General features: G+C 39.5%; 1 protein-coding gene across 5 annotated transcripts in view; it reads right to left on the minus strand.

The window, feature by feature from the left end:
* DIDO1 (death inducer-obliterator 1) overlaps positions 1-27,254 on the minus strand; it is an 82,362-nt gene that overhangs the window by 48,900 nt on the left and 6,208 nt on the right. The window contains exons 1-5 of one of the 5 annotated variants that reach the window (XM_063146963.1): positions 11,657-11,709; positions 9,837-9,996; positions 8,265-8,357; positions 2,617-3,490; positions 690-1,008 (exon numbers count right to left, since the gene is read on the minus strand). In XM_063146963.1, the coding sequence (XP_063003033.1) occupies positions 690-1,008; positions 2,617-3,490; positions 8,265-8,357; positions 9,837-9,996; positions 11,657-11,659 (1,449 nt within the window). In that variant the 5' untranslated portion in view covers positions 11,660-11,709. Of the gene's footprint in view, positions 1-689; positions 1,009-2,616; positions 3,491-8,264; positions 8,358-9,744; positions 9,997-11,281; positions 11,532-11,656; positions 11,710-27,254 lie in introns of those variants that run through there. The other 4 variants (XM_063146955.1, XM_063146990.1, XM_063146971.1 and 1 more) reach the window with 4 other exon arrangements.

Here is a 27,254-nt window from a genome sequence, read left to right on the forward strand (position 1 = left end):
GGGGACCGCTGTATTAGAGTATAAATATTACTAACAACTGTGGAGTGAGATACTTTTACGGGAACAGGACGTTTGCAGAAAGGAGACGAAGGTTCTGGTAATGATTTGTCTAGGAAAATCAGTAACACTTAAAATAGTAAAAAGAATTTAAAGATCAAAATATTGCCTTAGGAATTGTACCTAGAAGGGCAGGGGGAACTAACATATTGATGACAGAGCAGGCTGCAGCTGCAAATAAGGCTGCTAAAAACGAATCACCGTATTTCTTCGATTCTAAGACGCACTTTCCCCCCCATATAAACATCTCTAAAAATGGGTCGCGTCTTAGAATCACGGGTGCATTTATTATTTCTTAGGATCAAAGCTTTTTTTCTGTTGGTGGTACTGAAATCAGTGTGCGTCTTACAAGTCAATGGCGTCTTAGAATCGAAGAAATGCGGTAAAGATTTTCCAAGTTGCCTTTTCTAAAATGCCATAATCAAGCCTTTCAAAAAATATACGAGTATCCCGATTCACTAAGCATTACTGATTATTAATACCCAGTTAGTGCATTTGCTTAATGAGACGTCTAACACACCAAAAATATTTTAAAAATTACATTCACTTACATTTTTAACCAGAATCTTTATAGAAACACACAAATATGCTAATACGGCTATTAATTCAAACTGAATAGTTTGAATACTCACTGGTTGGAATATTTTGAGTTTTTTCTTTCCACTTGGATTTGCAGCTTTTTCAATCCGACCCTTAATTCCTTGATCCTCAATAGACTTTTGTTCAACAGTTCCTATGCTGGTAAGCTCTGTGCCATCACCTGTTACCTGACCCAACATGGCTTCTCGTTGGCCTGATTCCATAGCTGTTTCATCCTGCACCTGCAGAATAGTGCAATTCGGGCAAATGTAGTCCTCCCCATTCCTTTCCAACAGTCTCCCACGAGCCTCTGAAATCCCTACGCAGTTGCCATGAAACCATTCCTCACATCTATCGCAACAGATCATAAACCTAAAAAGGAAAGTGCCCACAGAAATACGTTAGTAACATATATTAGTGAGCCTTAAACATGCAGCAAGTCGACAATCAAATGTAGCTTATAAAATTTGTTATATTAATTTGTTTTTAGATTGTTGGTTGTTTTATTATGCTCTTCATGGTTTAAATTTCTGTGAACCACCCAGAGAGCTTCGGCTATTGGGTGGTATAAAAATGTAATAAATGAATGAATGAATGAATAAATAAATAAATAAATAAATAAATAAGTAACATTCTATTACCACCAAGGTAGCAGCAGAAGCTTCCACATTTACACAAAATGAGGCTAAAACTTACTTTTTCATTGTCCGGTCTTCCTCTTACATGCCAGAAATAATTAAGTAAATGTTGTAATTCCATATCACATTCACCTTTTCAGAAAACTCCTGCTGCTGAGCCAAATCACCCATATCTAATTGTCTTTCTTTGCACTATAGCTGACATGGGAACAAGCCTCCCCATGGCTGCGTTGTGATTCAAAGCCCTCTCACTGATGTGATACAATACGTCTGCTGTGTAATCCACGAAGTTTTATTTAAAAAACAAACATCTCTTCACACCTGAAGGGAGTGTGAATGCTAGGAGCTATCCTTTAAGCTTGGTAACAAAGCTAGGCAAGTCACCTTCAATTAAAGCAGGACTGTTTCCTACAATCCAACAGGCACTTTTGCTCAGGGAGGGTCTTTCGGGAGGAGCCTCTTGCAAGCTGCTACCCTAAGGGACCACCTCCCACCTCCTCTCAACTCCGCCCACTTGATCCTGCAACAGACTCTAGGATCTGTCATCTCCAATGTCCCCTCCCCTTCAGACAGAGGCGGAGTTCTCAGGATTGGGGGTGGTGGTCTTGGAGCCATCTGCATAAGCTCATGGAAAAATTCATCCTTGACTCCTGAAGAATCTTGGAGAATCTTCTCCCCCACTTCCTCTGTTGGCTGGTAAACAACTACTTCTTCAGAGTCCGACTGATCCCCTGAAAACCCTTCCTGATCCTGACAGACTGCCTTTTTCCTTCCTCAAGATCCAGGCAGCTATTTCCCTCTGACAGTTTTCACCACATGGACTTCTCTGCCCTGAATCATTGAGTGTTTTGTATCTCACAACTACTGAACGAATGAAGCTTTATTGAATAAGTCTTCCGACCATTCCAAAAATCAAAAATCACATCACCATTAAAAACAGACAAGCATTAATTACTGTACTATACAGACTGGGATATAACAGCAGTGGCAGATGGATGTGAAATGGCTGCAGAAGTGCCCTCCAGTGGCAGAGCAGCATTTAAAATTCTGTGTTATTTTCCTATTGCAGGTAAAACAACAAAAAGTTGTTTTAAACAGTTCCATTGTGCATGTCTTTTAAACCTCATTAAATTCACCTCCCTCCCCTTCCCTCAACATGATCTGTATACAATGTCAAACCTCTGTAAAAAAAAGAAGTCTGTATAGTACAGACTTTGCTAAGAGCACAAACCTGAAAACTGTATTTTTCAATGTTTCATAACAGCCAAACTTCCTAAATAACTGTATACTACTTAGATGGCTAGTTCAGGAAATATTTTGAGAATATTTTTGTAAAGAATACCTGTTGTTGTGAGGCTGTTGACAAATACAATACAGAGTACTAGGATCATAAACCTCCGACTCTGATTTCCTCTTTCTGGATTCCTCAGGTTCATCACTGGTCTGCACAGTAGATTTTATTTCTTTCTTAACCTGAACTGCTTCAGTAATTTCCTTGGAGACAGTTGCTTCGTCTCCAATCTCAGTATTATCTATATGTTCTGGTTCTTGCTTTACAGCTATTTCATGCTTAATTTGGTTGCCTGCCTGAGCATCAACTGTCTCAGTGGGGTTTTGTTCTTGATGCTTTTTTCTCAAGCGATTCTGTAACTCTTTCAGAGTTAGCTCTGTAGGTTTCTCCTCAACACGTTTCTTTCTTAGACGGTTCTGTAACTCTTTCAATGTTAATCCATCACTATCACTGTCTGATGTATCCTCCTCCCCTTCCTCATCATCTTGTTCTTTACTGGGTCTACTTTTCTGAGTTGATTGGCCTTTACCGTCCTTGGACCGACACTTCTGGCTTATGGTTTTTATATCTGGCATGCTTTCTACGCTGCCTTCAGAAGCAGTTTCAATGTCAGTAACATGGCAGGATGCTGGTTCATTCAAGTCCTCAAGAGCTGCAGGAAGATTCTTCCTTCCTCTACGTCTTACTGTCGTAAGGAATTCTTCTACCCGTTCAGTGCGCTTGGGCTGTCGCCCACTACGCCTGAGAGCCAAGCTTTGCTGCTGTGGAGATGACTGTTCTGCGATGTCCATCTCAGCATCCCCTAAGCCTTCACGCTTTGCAATTGTAGTCCTCCGAAACCCCCACGTTTTCTTGAACTCCTTACTAGTGGGTTTGATTGCTTTTTGTTCATCCTCATTGCTTTGCTCACCTTTGTCATCCAAAGCTGGTATTGAAGAGAAATAATTTTAAAAATATTCTTGCAGATTTCAAACATATCTTTTTTATTTCTTTAGCATGAACAGTAACAGACAGGAAGAAATGCAAAACATGCCATGTTAAAATTTTGAACAGCGAAAAGGGGGGAAATCATATTTCCTCTTGAAATTCCTACCAATCTGAATAGAAGAATATTTAATAAACAAAAACCTACGGTTTACAAAACAATGTTAAGGCTCTACAGTTTTCAACCAAGCTCCAAAAAGCAGGGAAATTGGGAGTTAAGGCTCACAAGCCTTAACGCCACATCTTCCCTAAGGAGGCAGAAAGTGCCAGTGAAATTCTCATTCTCCTGAAGCAGATAAACCATGAGGACAGGATGGAGAAAATGGTATGCAGAGGTGACTGTGGGGTTGTGGAAAACTGATGACAAACAACTTAGGGCCACCTACTTCTCTTTTTTTTCTTTAGAGCTGCCCTTCCCCAACCTGGTGCCCTCCAAAGGTTTTGGACTACAACTCCCATCATTGCAAGTCAGTTATGTTTATTGAATTTCATGGCTTTGTGTAACGGATGACCAGTTCAGTTGACAACCAAACCAGAATCAGCCAGGATATTACACCATGTTGACATCCAATATTAAATCAAAGCTAGTGTTATGTGTTGAACTCACTTTTCAAATTAATTAATTAACCAAAATGCTTACATCCCCATCATTTTTAAAGATGAAGAGCTGAAACTTGGCAGCATGGTAGCTCTTGCGTAGGGATATAGGTGTGGCAAGTTTGAATCAGATCTGTCCATGCCTAGATTTTTAGGATTTTTTTAAAGTTAAAACAGAAATCTCCTCTTTGGGATCTAGGATCTTGAGCAGTACAAGTTTTTAAAAAATGAAATTAAAGATAAAGATATGAAACCTGGCCACACGGTAGCTTTTAAGTAGGGCTTTAGGCATGCCAAGTTGGAAGCAGATCGATTCATACCTTGAAGGCATGAACCGATCTGTTTCCAACTTGGCATGGCTCAATTCTTGCACAGGCTTTATTTCCATCCCTAGATATTTACTCAAAGTAAGACCCATTGAATTTCCTTGGTTCTAGAAAAGCAACATACTTGCTTTTAGATTTGCCAGTCTCAGCACTCTACATGTGCTATGAATGCCTGCTCTGACTGTCCCTATAGTTTCCTGCAAGGCCCAGCCAGGGTAGGCCAGTAAATTAAACCCAGGGGTGGAGGGTGGGATTCCATCTGAGAGCAGGTGCTGTAGAACATGGACCTTCCAGGAATGTTGAGGCTGGATTTCTGACAGACCCAGCCAGGCAATTTTATGGCTTGTTAGTCCCTCCGTTAGCCCGCAGGAACACCTGCCTCATAAAGCAAATGGCCACATGAAAACTGTTATTATGGTCTGCTACTTTGTTTGTCTTTAATAGTCTGTGATCCAGACCTCTTCAGAAGGGGGAATAGTGTGGTTGAGGTCAGTCTAAATTATCTCCAGGGGTCTTACTCAGTGCCTCAGATCGCAAAGAGATTGAGGATTTACCCCCAACTCTGTTACCCTTGAAGTTGAAAATAGATTTTATAACACAAGCAGGAAAACAGTGAATACCCCTTTTAACTTGTTAAACCAATGAAAACATGCCACACAAGAAGTCTTAAGCTATGAATGGTTTATAAAGAAAAATGCAAAAGAACATCAAATACAGAAGGGAAATGTGAAACATTACTGTATTATTATTATTATTATTATTATTATTATTATTATTATTATTATATTTATTTGTATCCTGCCAATGCTGGGCAAAAGGCCTTACAAAATGAGAACATATACAGCTAAAGCCTAAAAACAGAAATATACAAAAGTTAAAAACATTATTAAATACATTTCAATATTAAACCATTTAATGTAAAAAAAATATGTAACTATTTAAAAGTCCAAGGTATAGACAGAGGTCCAGATTATTTGCCAAAGGCCTGCTGGAACAAAAAAGGTTTTGCCTGCCTCCAAAAACACAACAAGAGCCACTCTAGACTGCAATGATTAGAAAGAAAATACCTGTGTACACTATGCAAAACACACCACAGTTTAACTGTTTCTAAAGCTTATGAGAAAAACAGTGTGACTAGGCCGAAACCAATGCTGCAGGCCCAGAAGCACTTTAAAAGGTTTCAAAACTGTACTTAAATCTTACACTGTCCCAATCTAATTAAATGGAGTGTTTGAAGCTTTCAACTTTATAACAGTATTGACCAAACTCTTAGAAAAAAAGGAAAGGAGCACTGTGTGTGTATTGGGGTGTGTGTGTGTGCAGGGGGTTTAAAAGGAATGTATAGCTACCTTTTCTAAGGAGAGATCTGAAGACCAGGTGATCATGGATCCAGGGGAAGGCTGAAAAATCTCTGCTGAGTTCTATACCCTGCTTCACCAGTGAGCAAAAAAGCAAACTGGCCTTGGGGAAAGAGAGCCAAAACACTCTCAAAAAGCCAAAGGAAAACATGTTCCAAAACAGAACTCTTCTTCTCTCAAAAGGGAGGCAAGCCAGGGCTGCTTATGAACTAAAATTTCAATCCCATTCAATTCCATACCTTCCCCAACCATCAGAAGAAATAATGATTCCACTAAGGAAATGGCTGCTACAGGAGCCAGGCGGCCATTTTGTTTCCAACATTCCAATCTACCTGAGACAGGAGGGAGGGGGGAGAGCGATGCTACTGAGCATGCTCGTGCTATGAGTGAAGCCGGCTTCTGTATTCTCTTTAATAGGGCAAAGAAATAGTCATTAAAAAACAATGGAAGGGAATTTTTTAAAAAAGAAAAGCCATTCCACCAGCTAGAAGAACAGGGGAAGAAGATCCCACCACTGGATTGCAGGGTAAGGGTCCCAATTCCCTGAATTTTGTGCACAAAAATAGTCGCCATCCCTTTTTTTCAGTGGCATTTTGACTCAGAGAGGGTTTTTTTCCTTTTGTCCTTCAAACTGCCATCCTTCCCTCAATCTTCCACCAATCTTCTTGAAATTTTCAGGGTATGTAAAACCAGCATTTCTTTCTGGCACATGTAAATTTCAGCAAGATTGGTGAAACATTTTCCATTTTATGAACGTTACAATGAGCCAATCCCCAATTACGGCTTTATAATGGTGGAATGCTAAATCTAACCACCTATAACTACATGGACACTGCAGTGTCCGTGTAAATTTTATTTATTTATTTATTTATTTATTTAATTTCTATACTGCCCAATAGCTGAAGCTCTCTGGGCAGTTCACAAAAAGTAATAGAAACAAGGCGTGTTGCAAATCTCCTACTTCACTTGGAATATATGATGCTAGTTACACCTTCTTCCTCTGCATCTGAAATATGTGTTTCTAAAGTTCAGCTTCCCATCTCCAGCCCCTTTCCAGCTTTACATCCTAAAGCACAGAGGAACTGAGAGCGCAGTTGCATTACCACTGTGATAATCAGCACACATTTATGACTGCTGCCTGTCAAGCAATGGATAGGTGGTAGCAGTGATTAAGATGAATAGAACAGAAAACATAACAACTGCTGCCTACCTAATTATGAATTCAGAGCTGCAAATAGCCGGGTGTGTTCACCTCAACTAGCCATCCCCAACATGGTTCCCTCCATATGATTTAGTCTACAATTCCCATCAACCCTCTCTCATCAGGAGTTGTTGTCCAAAACATCTGGAGGGTACCACCACATTAGGGAAAGCTGCCCTAGATGAAGTTACTATTTGCTTTCTGTAACTATTGTATACAAATTTGGGTTCTTAAAAGCCAAACTACTGAAGAAAACTGTCATGAATATTATTATTTACATGCAAGACCTGCAACAAAATGATGCAGCATGGAGTGTTTCTGTACAGAGTTCCAGCCAATTCCATTATGTCCACCATCCTTGATTTTCCATTTCCCCACATTCCATACTTTATAGTCTGAGTAGATACATATAGGCGGAAATGTTCCTTTGGATATTCTGGCTCCATCCCATTTAGGGCTGGGGCCAGACTGGAAGCCAATGCAGCTGAAAAAGCACCAGTGTCACATAATCACATTTACTAGTCCCAATTAGTTGACCAACAGCTCTTATTTGGAACTAATTGAAATTTCCAAATGTTTAGGGGTTTTGTTGTGTTTGTTTGTTCTGCCTCCTAACACTTTTTTCTAAAAAAAAAATGTACTTCTATAAACCTTTGGGCTCACCCAAGCATATGAATACTTTGTGTGTGAGTGGGTTCCCTTTTGGCTACATAAGCAATGGCATTAACAGCCTAAATATTGTAAATAGATGGAATGATTAGAAGGTTTTATGAAATTATTCACTTCCCTAATCAACTCAGGATCACGATACCTAGCTGACTGCCTTCTCTATATACACCCAGTCAACCCAAGATCTTCTGAGGAGGCCTTATTGGTTATTCCATGACTTAGCGCATCGACAAGTAATAACGCATAAACAATTCTTGTTGTAGCAGCATTCACCCTCTGCAACACTCTGCCTCTCAAACAACACATGGCAGGAAGTGTTCCAAGCTCTAAATGCCACTTGAAGATGTATTTGTTCACCTAGGCTTTCCTTGACTTGTAATGGACACTGCTCTGTTTTATGATTTTCTTGTTGCAATGTTTTTTATGTATTTATTTCTTTTCTTGTTCTTTCACTCTTTGTATACTGATTTTATACAGTATTTTATGTGTGTGTGTTGTGAGCTGCTTAGAGATCTTAGGATAACAGGTGGTATAAGTGGTATAAATAATAATAAAAAAACTTACCATGAGAAGCTCTTTCCATATTAGACTCTAGTGCAACAGATTCCAAATTCTCTACTTCCATACTAGTGATACTATCATTCCCAAGTGCCAACTCTGAAAATAGACCAAAAGTATTAAAATACAATTTTATTATCAACAAAAAAAAGCTTTGACAGTAGCAACATAGGTTTTTGTAAAATATTAAATGGTTGATATTTTATTATGATTAAAAAGCTGCTGCTTTGAATGCTTTGTTATGCTTACTGTTATTGATAAGCCACCATTTAGGGCGTACACTAATCCTCCATGTCTAGAATCAGAAGTATGTAGGTGTTTTATCAAATATATCTTGAAAGGGACAATATACATAATTAAAGCATACACTTACTGAAACAGTCCCACAGTTAAATCTCCCCCGTTCTCTCTCTCTCTCTCACTCTCACACACAGTATCTTCCAGAAATATTCAAAGTGCGTTAACAGTACTTGATTGATATACTGCAACTTACCACATACTTCCACAGTTAGTTCCCCATCTCCAAAGTCTTAACTCTACATTACCTAAATATTTACTACTTCCCTACTTTGCCACTTTCTGTTCGCCTCTGGTTTGTTACTTCACAGGTGTACTTCTTGCTAGAAAAACAACAGGGAAAAACCCCTACAAGGACCAGACTCCAACTGTTTGGCTTCTATTCTATACCTGCTGTTCCCAGTGGAGAGCTGTTACCATGTACATTCATCACCAATACTGTAGCCTCCCACCAAGTGTCCGCTCACTATGTATGAAAATTAGCCAGAAGAGTATTATAAGCACCTGGAGAAATCTGTCTGTCTAAGCAGGTGCAAGTCAAGGAACAATGTCAAGAACTGCTTGACTTTCTATTCATGCTCATTAGGACTTTTGACATTTGTTTAGTTTCCACCAGTCTCCCCATACAGATTTACAGATCCCCTTCCATTTATAGACTTGAAGAGCAAAACCTGGAAAGACTCCTGCCTAAGCTCTTGGAGAACTTCACTGGATTGGGCCCATGACTGTTGTCCTACGCTACAGCATGAAAATAGGTCCAACAGCATTACACAATCACTCTATGAGAGTACCAACTACTGGAAGTAGCAACTACATAAAATGGTGTGATAACATGGTATTTCCATCATTTCTTCTGCTCATAACAAATTCATAGGGTTTGACTCCCACCCTTTCAGAGTTCCCTGCTTTGAGAAGGAAATTGCATACGTGTTATTTGACCAATAGCCTTATTCAGATGTTTCTCCCACCCCCATTCCACCCAATTACTACTGCACAATGGAGAAATCAGGAATAACCCTACTGGGCCCACTCCCATGTCTTTGTTGTGTTATGGCAGCCACCAAAGGTTGGGGTGAAATATCTGAAGCAGAAAATCTTTTCTACTTGAGTAGGCTTCCCATGTGACTTAAATAGAATCTCTGAAGAAAAAAGAGGGTGCAACACAACACATTACAACACAGGTGTTTACCTTTGAAGGTTAAGAGTACAGCAGATGAATCCCAATTTCCAGAAAAAGCAAAAGAAATAGAAGAGTCTCCAATATCCTCTAAATGCTTTTACCTGACACAGCATTAGAGGTTGCCAGGATTTTTTCTGCCTGTTGTTGAGTCAAACCAAAGGAAGCAGCACAGGCTGCTGAAGCACAACGTTCATCTAGACGTTCATCTAGACGCCAACCTGAAGACTCGGAAACCAGCAATGCTCCACTCGATATAGCTGCCTGTTATAGGAAAATGTATTTATATGTTTGTTCAATTGAATTACCTCTTAACCATTTCAGGTAAATGGTCTGTTCAGATTAACAGAAACTAAATTATTGAAACTTCTGTCAAGGTAATTTTAAAAGGGATAATTCCATTATGTTATAGGCAAAGTGAAACTTATTAAGTATTAACAATTTCTATAACCTACACCTGACAACAACCTTTCACATTTTGTCCTTTTGTCAATAATTTTATAGGAAGAGAATTAATTGGGCACAGGTATCTTTTTAGGTCAATTACTAATTGTAGATAATTAGTAGATAAAAAGTAGATAATTACTTTTTAGGTAATTTACCTGCTCTTAATTCCTTATGCTAACTTGGATTGTTTTTTAGAGGCTTTTGTGAATGTCAAACAACAAGTATTTGCAAAACAAAAATATTCCTTACATATAACACTAACTTACGTGTTCACCCTCCCATAGTATGTAGGATATTCCTGTTTAGTAGATGATTTTAAGAATGAGTTATGTGCTTTTAAGGATATTTTAAAAGATCTTTAGTGATTTGTTTTAATCCCTTGCTTTGTTTGGATTCCTTACTTCTGAGCATTTCATAACTTGTTCTGCTCTCTGTCAGTTTCCTTTCTATCCATTACTAACCTGTATTCTCTAACACACCTGCTGTCAGCTCCCTCTCTATCCATTACTAACCAGTATTCTGTATTCTCTAACAGACAAACCGTAACCACCACAAATCAAATGCCTGAAGATTCTACTCTATTTCTTTTAAAGGGGCAGGACATGGAATGTTGTTTTAATGACATTTGTTAGGCACAGAAGACTAATCACATTAAAGAGAAGATTAGGTTTTAGTTAAACATTGCAAAAATTGCTACTGAGCCACATCCTCAAAGTTACTACACACAACTGAAATCTTAACAACCCACTCAAATGACTACATAAAATTCATCATATTATTCTGTATCTCATTTGTGTCCTCAAATATTTTGCCAGATACAAACACCCTATTATCTAAAACTGAAATTTTAAGACAGAATTTATAATTCAGGGAATTCAAGAAAAATGTTAGTGTAGTCATTTAAGCTAAATAGGGCATTGGTGGTCATGGCAATCCTCCTTGAATTTGAATAATTTTCTTTACCAATATTAAAATTCAGCACTGCATATGAATAATACGGGTCAACATTTTTGCTGGAAAGCTTTCTAAATACCATAAATAAAGTCAACAGTGAAAATACAGGGTGGTCTTGTGAGTCCTGTAACATTAAGGTATTTGATACCTTCACTAAACTGCCTTGTGCTTCACTGCCTGAAGCAGTAGCTACATCCCAGGAATCAGAGCTTGATGGCTGAAGAGATTCTGAGCTTAAAGAGCTTCCTTCCACGATGCTGCTTTGTAATAACCTCTCAATCTCCCTGTTAAGAATCTCCAACTCATCACACATCATGCAATTTTAAAAGATCTGCCAGAAGGAAGAGGGAAGAAGAGGGGAAAATCGGCTAATGACTTCTTGTACAATTCTAAAAAAAGAATATCCCTTTTAATTCTAAAGCAAAACAAAAAACCTAATCAGCAGCTCATCTTTCTAAATATACATACATTAATATTAAAAGTCATATTCCATCAATTAGATAGATCCCAGAAGTACATGTACCATTCATGCCAAGGAACATGCCAAGGAACTCCTAATATGGTCAATCGCAAGAAAATGTAGTCAGAAATTACTCTGTCATCAAAAGAAGTCAGCATACAATTGGATTACTTTTTTTCTGCTTGAAATTCTCCACTGTATTGGAGAATGGAATGTTTTACTCTACCCTAAAACAAGTTAATATATTACAAATTAAATAGAATTGGCTTGATCCAGTTGACCAATCACAGCTACTACATGGGGAGGAGGAACCCACACAACTCAGAGTCCCCTTTTCCCATCTCCCAAGCACAGCAGGATCACAGGAAGCATGCAAACGCCATTGCAAGGAAAAGTGAAGGCTGTACATGTCTCCTATTTCCCATGAAGTTATACACTTTCTGAACATGAGCAACCTGTAGGAGAAAGACAGGACTGCAAGACGACAGGTGAGCCACACACAGACTTTCCATTCCCTGCAATGTACCATCACATTTCCTGTACTTGAGCTGCTCGGATAATAAAGAAAACAGGCCGGTGGAATTCCTTGATGTAAGCGTATTATAGCCATGACCTGGTTTGTATGACACAATAAGCTACAGTGAGTTGTCACCATGGCTTGTTGTGACATCCAAACCCAGAGCTATTTTTTCATGGTGGATTGTTTTCCACAAAAAGGCACCCTGAGAACCCATGGCTTGCTGTTGGGATGTTCAGGGTGGCTTGTTGGGATGTCCAAACCAGGCAAGGCGACTTCATTGTAGATTGTTGGGAACAGCTAGACAGCTGCCTGGCAAAAGTGAAGAAAACTCCTGCCACTCCTTCCAATCTTTGTAGTGCCAGCTGCAATCCTTCCTTATCCCCCCACCCCCACCCCTTGCTCCTAAAAATCGAGAAAAAAGGACACCGGAGAGTATCCTGAACATGTTCACTCTAAATCAAACCCCAGTAGAGGGATGGGGGGGAAGTCTCTTCCAAATGCAAATCACTTTTGAAGCCAAGATTTTGCAGCAGTGCGGTGTCCTGATTTTGAATCTGGTGGTTGCATCCATATGTATGACACTAGAGTTCCCAATATGTACCTTTGTACACAGAAGAGTTCTACACTGAAGATTGTAGCACTATATCTCCGTGCACTGGCTATCAGTTAGTTACGGCAGGTAGAAATGCTGGAAGTGCATTCAGGTAAACATGCTTACAGAGCTCATTTCAAAGCTTTGTGCATCTGAGAACTGGGCACATAGGGCTATTGGGGAGAGGCTTATGGACGTGCCCATGTCCCCCACCCCACCTTAGCCCTACACGTGAGCATATGGCTGCAGAAGCCTCCAATTCCAGTGTTACCAGATCTGCACACAGTTGACTTTAAAATGTCAAATTTGGTGATCCAGCTGCAAACTCTTTCCAATATGCTGCAAGCTTAATTATACCTACACATATTCTATCCTTCACATTTCAGTCACATCTCCTGCTTTAACGTCTACAAAGGTCTATTAGAAAAAGTTGACCAACCCAAAATATTCTTCTAATTCTCCCTGCTAACATTATCACCATTACTTACTTCTGGGTACAGATACATTAACTAGAAACAGACAGCCTCCTAAGAGTTATGTATGTGCATGGGAGCACACACACTCAGACACTTCTGCATGTGAATCCAACTGCCTTTTCTAAGAGCAGCTGAGTTCTGAAGATCCTCTGAGTTCCGCAGTCGGTTTGTCTGGTGACATGGTAGCCCCTGTCTAAAGGACGAATCTGACTAATGTATAGTTTGGCTGCATTTGGACAACACAAAAGTCAATGGTGGGTTAATAGTCAACTCCACATTTGATTATCGAGGGGGTACTCCCCACACAACATGATTATAATCAACCATGGTGTAGATTAAGGCCAGCGTCGAGTTTACTATTAGTCAATGGTGTGTTTGGTTGACACATCCCCCCTCTTCCCCCCGCTGGTATCCCATCAGCCATTGTGCGTTCTGTCAGCTGGACTAGAGCGGCAACCACCACTTTGGTCACTCTTGCCAGGGAACTCTGTAGTCACCGAAAATAACCAACTGTGCGATGAAATTGTCAACAGTGCTCGACACATAACACAATAACCGTTGTTCAAATAATCAACTCTGCACAGTGTTGGTCATTTGCGTTATTTCATCCAAATAACCAACCATGGTGTGAAAAAGTCCCGACAAATAACACAATAACTAACTGTTGACTATTTAACCCACCATTGACTATTTAACCCACCTTTGGTTATCGTGTCATCCGTACCCAGCCATAGTCTATGCAATCAGAATTTGCAAGCTTGAAAGAGCAATTAGATCATTAAGCAATTGAATCAAATGAGGGTGGATTTTATTTCAGAATGCTTTAAAACTAGAACAGAAGTACTACATTCAAAACCTAAGTTAGCATTGAGAGGTCTAGCATGTGATGGCACCATTGGGAGCAAGTTATGAAAGCATAGTGCAAAAGCCAACCCAAATTTCCCTCTTCCCCTTTCCTGTTCAGCTGACAAAGAATACAAGATTTGAAAATACATGGGATGAATTAAAATCACTAGTTTGAAAATTACCATAAGCAATTTAAACTGTTGATTTTAGTTATCTGTATAATTCACATTTTTGTTGAATATTAATATTTATTTATTTAACATGACTTAAATATGATAAACTGTCTTTCACTGAAACATGGTCACCAAGGCTACTTACAACATAAAATAGAATCCAGGTTCCATAACAATCTCTCTCTCTCTCTCTCAAAGCCCAGAGGCCTCCTCCAAGCCACTTATGTAAATAGGAGAGAAGGCAGAGGCAGTGGATTGGCCTACTGGTTGGTGATGTCACAATGACTCTGCCTTCTCTCCTATTTGCATGTTTAAAAATTCTGAGCTCACAGGGCCTTCGAAGTTCCAAGAAAAATAACTGCCATCTAGGGAAGTTCCAAGATAGAAGGCCAGAGAGCTCCTCCAAGCCACTTCTAGGTTTTGCCCTTTGGCGCCATGTAGCGACGTTTCTCGGAACTGTGGCCTTCTATGGAAGTTCCAAGTTCCGAAGAGAGATAACTGCCAGGAGGTTCCGGCCTAGCAGAAGGGCCAAAAACCACAAACCTCCTCACCAGACTGCTCGCACTCTACACCTGTCGTACGACAGGCTTTTTTGCTAGTTTCAACATATTGGTTTGCAAAGTAATTCAAAGCCTTTGATCATGAACTTTTGTACTACAAACATAGAACTGAATTCTCTCCAATTAGTTCCAGTACATGTGAACAACACATAGGTATTTTAATTGGTTGCCCCTAAATTGTGGAAATCTTAGCCAAGGAGGGTTCAGTTGGCCCTCTCTCATCATGTTCTTTCAGGTTGTAAAAAAATCTTTCTTTTTAAATTCTGGCTGGATTTTGTTTCACAGGATACTTTCCTATCTCATCTCTTCGCTCTCTGCTGAATCTGGCTTTTTGTCACATTGATATTTTCATAGAATGTTATTTTATAATTGGTCTTAAAAATCACCCTGAACAGTGTGCAAGCACTCAAAGGGTGGGATACAAATCCTTATATTATATTTTGTGAACCGCCCAGAGAGCTTCGGTTATTGGGCGGTATAAAAATATAATAAATAAATATTAAATAAAATAAATAATAAAATATCTGGGTAGAGCCTGAGGCAGAAAGCCAAGAAGGAAATGGAATTCTGAAATTAAATTATTTTGTTTCTCTATACACACAGAAGAACTCTAAGCAAGAGCATTTACTGGAAGACTACATGCTCAGAACTTTCTAGAAGCAAAGGCTGGTACTTACTGGACAAAACACCTTTCACCACGAGATCGAAAGTAAATGCAATGCTCTTTTGTTGATGTGGTCTTAACATAAATTTAAGAAACAACGCTTTGGAGCCAATGGTGGCACAGAAACCACAGATTCCCCACCCCCGCCAGCAGGTCCACACATCTGCTACAGAAGGTCATCCAATCCTCCAGAGCAGATGCAGAGGCTTGCAAGGGACTACAGGGAGAAGAGAGGATGGGAATGTCCACTCACACAATGTTGTATTTTAGCCAAAGGGTTGTATACAGTTGACATCTCCGGCGGATCAAGTTCCCCTTCCTTTCTGCAGCACTCCAAATCCACTTCAGAGGGTTGGAAAACCTTCCAGACCAAATCTAGGGGTGTATGCATTTGTGGGGGGGAGCCCTGTTGCATGAGCCTGTGGCACCCCAGTTGTGGAATGAGCTCTCCAGAGAGGTCCGCCTGGCGCCTACACTGTACTCTTTTCGTCGCCAGCTGAAGACCTTTTTATTCTCTCTGTATTTTAACACTTAATTTTAACTGAAATTTAAATTTTACTGTTCTCTGTATTTTAATCTTATATCAATTTTGCTGCGTGGTTTTATCCTGGTTGTGCTTTTTATCCTGTATTTTGTATTTGTGTTTTTAACCTGTTGGTTGTTTTATTATGGTTTTAATTTCTGTGAACTGCCCAGAGAGCTTCGGCTATTGGGCGGTATAAAAATGTAATAAATAAATAAATAAATAAATAAGCAGAACATGTAATGGTGGATTTAGCTCAAACACATTGCAGAACTCAGCAAAAATATAGGAGTATCAACACAGAAGCAACATCATCTTATTGCCTTGCACTTGGTACTTGCATTACCATCAAAACATATCATGTTACCAGATAATTATAATCTTGTACTTAATCCAGTAGTCATAACACCTTTGAAGAAAATAATTAAAGTGACTGTTTTCTAGCATAAACATTAGAAATCTATCAGGTAAGATTATTTGCTATTCTACTACATCTAGCTTGGCTAACCTACATAAAGCAGCAAATATCCTTTTTCAACACCTATTTGCTTTTCTGGATTTTCAGAGTATTTCAAAAGAGAGCATTTCTATGAGTAAGCAAAGCATTTCAAATGGTGATCCTATGGGAATCACAGGAAAGGGGCAATACCATGCAAGGAAAAGGTAGTTTCCAAACTCTTAATTTTCTATGAAGTACAGCAATATATTAATTCTAGCTAAGATCTTGGGAAAGCACTGTTTCAAAGAAACAACAGCAACAATAATACTAAGCTACCCCAACACATCACTCCTTTGTGGCTGTATAGAACCAACAGGCAGTGGATGAAAATAAAAACAACTAGATTTAAACATTTCTGTTAGTTGAGTGTATCAACAGCTGAGCTAATCTCACTCAAAGTTTCACCAATGGTGGAACCTACATCAAAGGTCAGAAAACATTTCCAGGTTTCTCTCCAAACAAGAAAAGGTAATTTGGAATAATGGACAAGGAATAATGGGCTCAAGTTACAGGAAGCCAGATTCCGGCTGGACGTCAGGAAAAACTTCCTGACTATTAGAGCAGTACAATGGAACCAATTACCTAGGGAGGTCATGGGCTCTCCCACACTAGAGGCCTTCAAGAGGCAGCTGGACAGCCATCTATCAGGGATGCTTTAAGGTAGATTCCTGCATTGAGCAGGCCCCTTCCAAATTTACTATTCTATGATTCTATGAATATCAAAAATCCAAATTTCAGTAAATATGATCTGTTAATGTATGTAGAATGGAAGTTAAAAGGTAAGCAATAATGTAGCTTTTTGGAAGACCCCAAGCAGGCAATGGAAAAAGCCATCTTGCAAAATGAAAGCCCAAAGAGAGAAAAAGGAAAGAGATGTAAAAGACACAAAATTCAAAGAGATCCACATTTCTCATCAAAATTATAACTTGTTTACCAGGAATGCACATGGGGGCACTTTACATCTGCTTGGAAAAATGATTATCAATTTGAAATTATAACTCAATAATGTTGATCATCAAGTGCAACATAACGTAAACACAAAGCCAATGTAAGGAAGCTGGAGATGTGAAAGCTTGGGGAACAATCAGAGGAATTCCCACCACATGTTTGAGTAGTTTTTCCTCTTATGATACAAACATATTAGAAATGCTTGCAATTTGTCTCTGTGTCCCGAGTTACCCTTGAAAATTCTTCTGAATATTAGCAAGATATCTATTACCTATACTATAGGCTCTATAGTATAGGTATGCAACACACATGCAATATAAAAGCATAGGTCTAGTGTATGGTTTGCAGGATTGTTGTGATTCCATCCCAATTTGCAAGTTACTAAAGGAATGCCTGGGGACAATTGTTGGCTGGTCTTGATGGCCGATACAAAAATGGTGGCCATCACCAGCATAACTGACTTCACAATGCTTAGCGAGATTGCAGAGACAATTCCCTGATCTTCACAAACTCCAAGCTTGGACCTTTAGAGGGGGGCGCCTATAATGCCAAAGCAAGCTTCAACAGACACATCAAATTCCAAGCTAGAAGGTGTAAAAGAAGCTCCTTTTGACTCTGCACGAGGGGAACTAAGTGTTTAACCAGTGCAGAGCCAAGCTGAAAAGCTTCTGCCTCCTCCCTCTACCTTGGAGTTGGGACAGAGGGTGGCACTATCCAAATCATAGGCATGGAGGGGATGGTAAAGCCTTCCGTAGTTCTTCAATGATCAGGTGCTTGGAGTATCCAGCCAATAGAGACCCAAGCCAACACAGCACTGCTTCCCTACATCCAGTCCAGGTCATTGGAGGTTTGATTTGGCTCTGCACTGGCTGGATTGTGCCAGTCCAATGTGCCTCCATTTCAGAGCTGGATGGGAAAGGTAGATGCAGGCTTTGGCAAGGAAAAATGGTAAGGAGGGCTTGGCCAGCACAGAACCAACGCAAGTCTGCAGCCACAACCTCTAGCTTCAAGCTGGAAGTAGAGTTATATCAGCTTAGCTCTGCACTGGCCAGATGTTCTGAAAATGACTGGTTTCTTTTTCTTACTTTTTTTTTTGCATGCTGAATTGGCCTTTATTAAAGAAAAGGAGAATAAGTGGAGAGACGTCAATCAACGAATTCCACGTATTAGGCTACTTAAACAATTTTGTTCCTCTTGCCAACAACCTATGTAGATTCCAACAGAGCATATTTTAGGATTGAGGCACATTGGACCCTGTTGGTTTTTGGGGTTTTTTAAAAAGATGTAAGTAGTATAGGGAATCACCTAGAATTCAGCATCTAATTTAGCATGCTTATTCCTTTTTAAATTAATAGGATTAAACATGCAAAACTGACTAGGGCACTCCAAGCAGCTTTCCTGTTGTTTAGGTATCGGGATATGACAATTTATCAGTGTTAGGGATATTCTCCGAAACCACTGGAGAGATTGGATTTCTGCCTACATTCCCTGGAAAGTGGGTGTCAGACAATTGTTTCATCAGCAACATGTTAAAAACATATGCAAATGAACAAATGGAATTTCAAGGAAGCTTTCATTTTTAAATATGAAGTTGTCAAATTAAAACCAGAGTAGTTCAAGGATCAGTTGTTTACGAAGGAAACTTATTGTTCCATGTGAAAATCCAGTTATGCAATAGCTTTATTAGGACTATCCAAAATGTGACAAAATAGTTTCACATTCTCCAACACTCTTTATGAGACTAGACCAAGGAAGGGATGGGATGTCATGACTGCAGTACTTAAATGAGAGAGCATGAAAAAACGTCAGATAAAAATTGACCTGGGGCGGGGCAGTAAACAATTTACAAAAGCTGCCAAATATAAAGCCTGGTTCACATATTCACCTCTTAATGAGATACCATATTAATGAACCTCTCTGTCTGTAGTGGCCTCCAGAAGAAGGGAGATGAGACATTTCCTACTGGGGAGCAAAATAAGCAATCATTTCTTTCAACAGCTATCTCCTTGCTGTGCCCAGTGCTCTCAGCCAGGATGGATTTACCACCTAAAGTCCCAGCTTCTAGCACCATCATTTACTTACAGCAGTGGTGGGCAACACATGGCCCCCACGGCCTTTTCTGTGGCCCCCAATGCCCACAACCAACATGCTACCCCGATGGCAAAGAAGTGGTAATTCTGCTTGGAACATACTCTTCATTTTCAAGCAGAACCACACTCCTTAAAACCTCCTATGAGCATGATCTTGCTTCCAAAGAAGGCATGCATTCCCTGCATGCCTTTGTTTTCAAGCAAAATCATTGCTCTTTTTTGCTGCAGCAGCAATTTCTACAACAAATTTATCAGTGGATAGGGATGCAGCTGACACCCAGAAATTGCCCACCCGTAACTTACACTTTTTCTCAACAAATCCTTGCTTGGTCTAGCAGAGTATGCTTTCTCCAGGGAGCTCCCAGAGAAAAATAAATGCTCCCAGAGCAAATTAGTCACGAAAGAAGGAGGCATGCTGGAGAATGCCAATGGATGGTAGCAACCAAGACTGTACATAGCAGCGCCAAGATGCCTTTTGGCCAGGGTGCAAAGTGAAGAACAGAAGCAACAATAACAAGAAGTCACACCCATCTCTGAAACAACCACCGTTCACAATAAATATAAACTATTTCTGAAACGAGTCCAGCAGCATTTCAACTGGCTCTGTACAACAACTACAAAAGTAAACAATTTAGCACGTTTAGACTAGATTTCCATTTCCAAACTGCCCCCAAGGAACACTGAACTATACTGATCTACCTTACATAGAGTCACACCACTAATCCAGCTAGATCAGAGCTGTTAAATCTTACTTGTAGAACATGACAACAAATTCTGCTCTCCAAGATCTTAGACAGGGTCCACCCAATTCTGTTACATGCAATTCCTAAACTGAAGCCTGACAGTTTACAATCACAAAGGTGGAAGGAACCAAAAAGCTATCTCATAAAACTTCTTGCCATGATGAAGAGCATATCAAGTAATGCAATTCAGAGTACATCATATCACAGAGAATACATGCACTTCAAAGACAGTACAGAGGCTATAAATAAGCATATGCAAAGTACATTATTGCCTCTTCATATATCAAAACCATTACTGCACAAAGGCCTCACATTTCCTCAGCTTTATTTAACTTTGTGATGAATTGTCATTTGTATTTCTGTTCTATCCATACACCTTGCAGCTTTTGCAACTTATATTTACTGTGCAGAGAGAAACCTATTTTCTCTCACTTAAAATACTAGTTCAGCTATTTCTTTCAGATGTTTTCATACACTTTAGTTTAATATATGAGCTATTCATTTCTGTGGAAACTGCAACTAGTATATACCATTTCTTGCTTCTATATGAAGGTGAAACTGCAACATACTTTTTAATGCAAGCAACATATATTAGTGACAATTTACAGATGAAATTCTCCCATCCTCTTCATTTATCTGAACTAGTTTTTACTAACTGCCCAAAATGCATGTACATCAGCTACCCTGACAAAGTGTTGATGAAAGGCATAAAAGGAACAGGCCTTATACATTACTTTCTATTTGCTACTTTATTCTAGCCCAGTTCACTCACTGCTTTTGGTTATGCATGCATGCAATGCTTCAGAGTTAACACAAACATCCTGATAACAATGAAAGACCAAACAGATTTCATCATCTGGCAGTATTACATTTCAATAGAAATGAAGACACTGGGTCACCATAACACACTTTCTGGAATTATCTTCAGTGTGAAGCTTCATAATCTAAGATAAAAGTATACATGCTAGGCACAATTCACCTGGAAGGTCCCCTCCACCAGACAATCTAAAGTGTATAACTTCCACTATTTTCAACTGACACATTAGGCCTTTCCAGAGACTTGTGCCACTCAGTTTTGTCTTCCTTCTCTATTTACCAGTAAACATAAGCTATATAAAACATGACTCCTTTCAGCAATATAGCAAGATTAGTTTGCTACTTGTAATACAAAGCATTTACAAACACAATTTTATGATCTATGATGTTCACTTTAGCTATAATTTAATTCAGTTTAATGTGTCTCTAGCCTCAGTGCAGTTTGACAAAAAAAGCTGTACAACTTACACATCTCATTTCTTTTATTCTTCCTTCTCTACTGCTTCTGTAACGGATGCAACATTTTGATGTGGATTTTAAAAAATAATATTTTGCCAGATTCCAGACTTGTTCTGCCAGAACAAACCCTAGAAAATAACAGGAGCCTAAAACATAAGAGCATCTTAATTATAAGGCTATACTCCTATTAACCCAAAATTTAACCCTAATCTTATTATTTTATTTCCTTTCTCCAATTCTTCCAGTACTAATTTAAAATGTTTTGGTGATTACTAACAATTGAAACTAAGCCAATTACTTGTAAGTAAACACTATTGGAAATCAACTTTATTTAAAGTCAAGGCTCTTAGGATTGGGCTCCACAGAAGTTGTGTTTTGAAAGACAAGATAAACAGAATTCCTTTTGTTGTCACTTAAACTGATTAAGGTGATGACACTTTAGGAAATTTCCTGATGAAGTCTTTATATTCTAGAAGATAATTACACTTACTTCTTACTGAAATGCCACAAAATGAAGGCATCTCAAATATAATCACAAAGTCTTTTGATACAGTCACCAAGGCACCATTCTGCACCAACACATGACTGCGTTATGTAGCCACCATGCACGCTCTGCAATCTCCAAGATTTCCACACAATTTCCCTTAATATCTCTGCTTTTTAAATTACATAATCTGTATTCTATACTTTAGGTTGTTCAGCCATTCTCTGGTCAATTGTACTGTTTTAAGTGGGACCAGAGGAATCATTAAAGGTAAGAATTTGTGTCTGAATAGTGCAGCAAGTCTTTTTAAAGTGTTTTGCTTCAGATAGCAAAGGAAGTTCGAGCAAAATATATTTTCCCACAATAAGAGTCAACAATGGGGACATACCGTGACTTTATAATATCTATACATTTACCAATGCACATAATGATCATGAAGCAAAGAGAAAACTAGCTAGATGGTCCTAGTCATAAAGCATCATCAATTACCTAAACAGCATGCCTTTCAAGTCCCTAACACTGGGAACCCCCAACATGATGCCCACAGCCACCTCCTCCAGTGCCAAAGGCCTGCTGCTCCTACAAAAACAAAGCAAAACCCCCAAACTCATTTAATATAATATATATATTAGCCTGGCGGGTGGGCTCACTGCAAGAAACACCACCCTCCAGCCAACCACCTTTACTTCCCCAGTGACACTCTTAGAAAATGAAGATGGTGGTGCAACGCTTCACTTTTCAGTGTGCATTAGCTACCCAGTAAAAATGTTCTTAAGGGTTGGGGAAGGGAGGGGAGTTTGCAGCTGCTGCCTAAGCTAGGGGCAGGGAGAGAAGGGAGGCACATGTATGTGTAGACATGTATGTTTGCATTATGAGCACATGCAGGTGTGTACTTTTGAAGAAGATGGGTAGGAGGTTGTCTGAAATGTATGCATGATATAGTAGTAGTAGTAATAATAATAATAATAATAAAAGTTCTAATCCAGCTCTCCATCCTGATCGAAATGGGGAACAACAGGTATAAAATACATAAAATATTAATCAAAACACAAAATACATTGTTAAAACTTCCTTAAAACATACTAAAAACATGTAGGATGAAAAAGGTTTGGGGGGGGGTGTCCAGGCGTGTTTGTGATCAGACCACACCTCTGCCTTGTACTTGAATTCTAGGGAAAGTTTTTTGTCTTTCAGCAACATCAGTTTGCCTTCTTTGAAATGGATGTTTTGTGACTGCCTGTGCCCAACATGACAACCATTTTATGAATGGACACACTCCCCAATGGCAGCCATTTTGTGAAGGTGCCCATGACACTCTACAAATTCCAGCTGTGTCCACCACCCAAAAAGGTTAGGGATCCATGCCCTAATCCCAAATGCCAAATACATGATTGAACCTTTTGTAAGAACTAGAAAACTGAAGCCCTTAGAAGAGCAGAGGAACTAACTAAGCAATGTCAGATCTTCCTTGACATAACATCGGCTTAACAGGATGTCATTCCCTTTAATATCAGCACAGTTTATCAAGGAATGCAGAGTATAAAAGAGAGTCCACTACTGTGCACTGCAGAAGAGCAAAATATGGAATATGCAATTTCCCTGTATTTGAAACAAATGAGGATGGTGCTTAAGCCCAACTTCAGCTGCTGTACCAGTTGAGTCCCTTCCTGGGGAAGGTGGATCTGATCTGAGTGATACATGCCTTTAATCACTTCATGTTTAAATTACTGTAATATACTCTACATAAGGTTGCCCTTGAAGAGTGCCTGGAAATTCAGCTAGTGCAAAATGCAGTGGCCAGACTTGGTGTGTTTGGTGCTCACTTATCTGAGGCCTTGTTGCACATTCCACCTCTTAAGAGAGGTGTGGGTGGATGGCACTTGGATAAATTCCTGGAGGAGATGGTTATCAATGACTACTAGACCTGATGGCTAAGTTCAATCTCCAGCATCAGAGGCAGTAAGCCTATTTACACCAGCTGCTGGGAAATATGCATAGCAGGGTGCTGATGCACCATGTCCTGCTTATGGTTCCCTGTCTGAGACCTGGTTGGCCACTATGTGAACAGAGTACTGGACTAGATGGACCCTTGGTCTGATCCAGCATCAGGACTCTTATGTTCTTATGTCACTTACAGCAGGACCTTTTGTGTAGCATTACCACAACTGCAGAATTGCCTCGCCAGAAAGGTTAGGTTAGCCTCCTCTTCAGGGTCCTTAATACATCTGGGGAAGATATTATTCCAACAAGCTTATAACAGTTAATGCAACTCTGTTTTTATCATCAATCTCCAGTCTTAAAATATGATCTAAGTTTTTATATGTATGAATTTAATTTTTGTATTTTTACTGAGCATCTCTTTGCGTGCTCAGAGTGGAGGGGTGTGCTCATGGAGTAGAGGGGCAAACTAAAAATATTCTAAAAAATAATGGTGTGGAGTAAGTTATGATGAACTTTAGCCAGTGGAGAAAGACGTCTGAATGGTAGTATTGTACACTCTAGCAGTATTGGGATAAGGGTGGAAGAGAGATGTAGATGTTTTGGCAAATGAAATAATCTGGAAAGCAAGCAGTGTCATGTGGGAAGGTGGCATAGGCTGTGAGGTGTTTGGAGCTTCAGGAGAATATGAAAGCATAGAAGGGCAGCTGGTAATCAAAGCAGCAATGGTTGTGTCAGTGAAGAGATTGGGGGTAGCCAATATATAGAGGGGGCGGTTCACTGGCAATGGATGGTGAAGGTTATTTCTGATATTCCAGTCATAGATCCTACTTTTAACCCAGCTGCAGAAACCCTGCTGGCTACATTCCAGCTCCCAAACTGTTTTTATTCGCCACACATACTCTTTATCTCTGCCCCATTCTGGTTGGTACATGTTTCTTGGAAGATCATACTCTCCAATTCATATATGCCACTTGATAAATATCAACTCATCATCGATAAACAACCCGATATAAGATACATTCAATTAATTATCATTTTATCTGATTCAACAGTGTTTTTATATACAAATTTTATATAAATACATAATAATAATAATAATAATAATAATAATAATAATAATAATAATAAATTTATTTCTTACCCGCTTCTCCCTTTGGATCCCTTCCATATACTGTATTGATCAGATAACAGCAGAGATTCCCCTTAGTGTGCTGCTCACCATCCAAAATGGGAAGGCGAGCAGTGTGTTAACTGTTTTGCCTGCCCACATCCTCCCCAATTGTGGAAGGTTCAGGGCAGACAAAACCAGCCCAGCCGAGCCACCAGCTGGAGGAGTGCTTTCCAGCAGGAAAGCCCACATGCAGCAAAGCTAGAGCCCCAAGCAAACTGCCACCTGGAGTATCTATAGACAGCACTTCAGCTGGGGACTAGATGACATCAAGGGACATGGCGCTGCCCCCTGATGTTAGCCACTCTGTGGAGGGGGTTGATAAAAGGTCATCCCACCTCCATAAGGTTCTCCACCCTGTTGGATCCAACAATGTCTTCTGTGAGTAGGAAAGCACTTTTGCGATTTCCCCACCCAGCTGCAGCCCCAAGTTCACATTCTGCTCTAAAGAGTCTCTCAATCTGCAGGAGCAGCTTTGGGCCTGTATTATTATTATTATTATTATTATTATTATTATTAATTTATTTATTTATATAGCACCATCAATGTACATGGTGCTGTACAGAGTAAAACAATAAATAGCAAGACCCTGCCGCATAGGCTTACAATCTAATGAAATCATAGTAGAACAATAAGGAGGGGAAGAGAATGCAAACAGGCACAGGGTAGGGTAAAACTAACAGTATAAAGTCCGAACAACATCAAGTTTTAAAAACTTTAGGAAAAAGAAAAGTTTTTAGCTGAGCTTTAAAAGCTACAATTGAACTTGTAGTTCTCAAATGTTCTGGAGGAGCGTTCTAGGCGTAAGGGGCAGCAGAAGAAAATGGACGAAGCCGAGCAAGTAGTTAGGATGCAGCCAGGAAAACCATACTGCACAAGTGAGTTCCACTCCGATCTCTGGATCTGACCAATTATACATAAAATAGCCCATTTCCAGAAACCATTCAAGAAAAAATGTGTAGAAGGAATATTAAACTAATTTTGTAGCCCCAGCAGAAGAGGGAGGAAAGGGCAAGATACTTATTTTAGAACCAGACCAACTTCTAGATCAGCCTTCTCCAACCTAGTGCCCGCTCCCAAATGCTTTGAATATGATTCCCAGCATCCCTGACCATGGGCCATGTTGGCTGGGACTGATGGGAGTTGATGTCTAAAACATCTGCAGGCCAACAGGCTGGGGAAAGCTTTTGTAAGACATGGTAGTTCAATTTTAAAAAATGAAGTGACATTTTATGTAGGAGTTCACTCATGTCTTGAATTTTACAATATATCACTAGCCAAAGTTGGGGAAAATATTGAAAATCCCTAGGCTTCAATATAAAAGTCTTCAGAATGAAAATTTAACTTTTAGGCGACAGCTGTACGAAAACAGAAAAATTATTCCAATGAACTTAGAAATGCCTGGGATTAATTCCAATTTTACTCCACTCATCTCAAACACATACCAATAAGGCAGTTCATAAAATGCCAATTTAAGTAGCTCACCAATCTCTACATAGAAGATGTGTTTCTTTACTTCTACTAAACAAACTATTTCAAAAAGTTAGTCAACCTTTCTGGAAATGCCTTAGTGCAGCCTTCCCCAGTCCTTCAGATGCTGATGGAAGTTGATGTCCAAAACATTTGAAGGGTACCAAGTCGGGGAAGGCTGCCTTAGTGTAAACTTTATTTCTGAGATAAGCATCCAAAACTATCAAAAATAAGTGAATATCAATATGTAAATGTAAGCAATATTACTACTGCACAGGTGTGTATTATCAGAACTGTGCTAGCAGTTTTATAGAAGTTAAAAAGATCATTTTTCCCAGTGTAATTGGCGTCGATCAATTACAAAAAAAAAAAAAAAAAGACAGGATTTTCCGGAAAGAATATCTGGTCATCTGCCAAACTACATACAAAACGATGTCTCGTGTATATACTGCTATTCAGATGTAACTTGAGTAAGGCCCTGTTCAGACATAACTTGGTTAGGCTAACTACAGTGCATGGTGGATAGCACTAAACACGCTGAGGGCTCCCACCAGACGACCATGGAACCACACTTCACACTGTGGTTACCCTAACCACGCGCTAACCACCTACTGCCCTGCAGGAGTCTGCAGTCCTCCAACCACTCCGTCATACATCCCAGCAGCCACAGCGGCGCTCCATCCTGCTGT

This window comes from Elgaria multicarinata, chromosome 1 (assembly GCF_023053635.1).
Source record: "Elgaria multicarinata webbii isolate HBS135686 ecotype San Diego chromosome 1, rElgMul1.1.pri, whole genome shotgun sequence".
In the NCBI taxonomy this organism is placed as follows: Eukaryota; Metazoa; Chordata; class Lepidosauria; order Squamata; family Anguidae; genus Elgaria; species Elgaria multicarinata.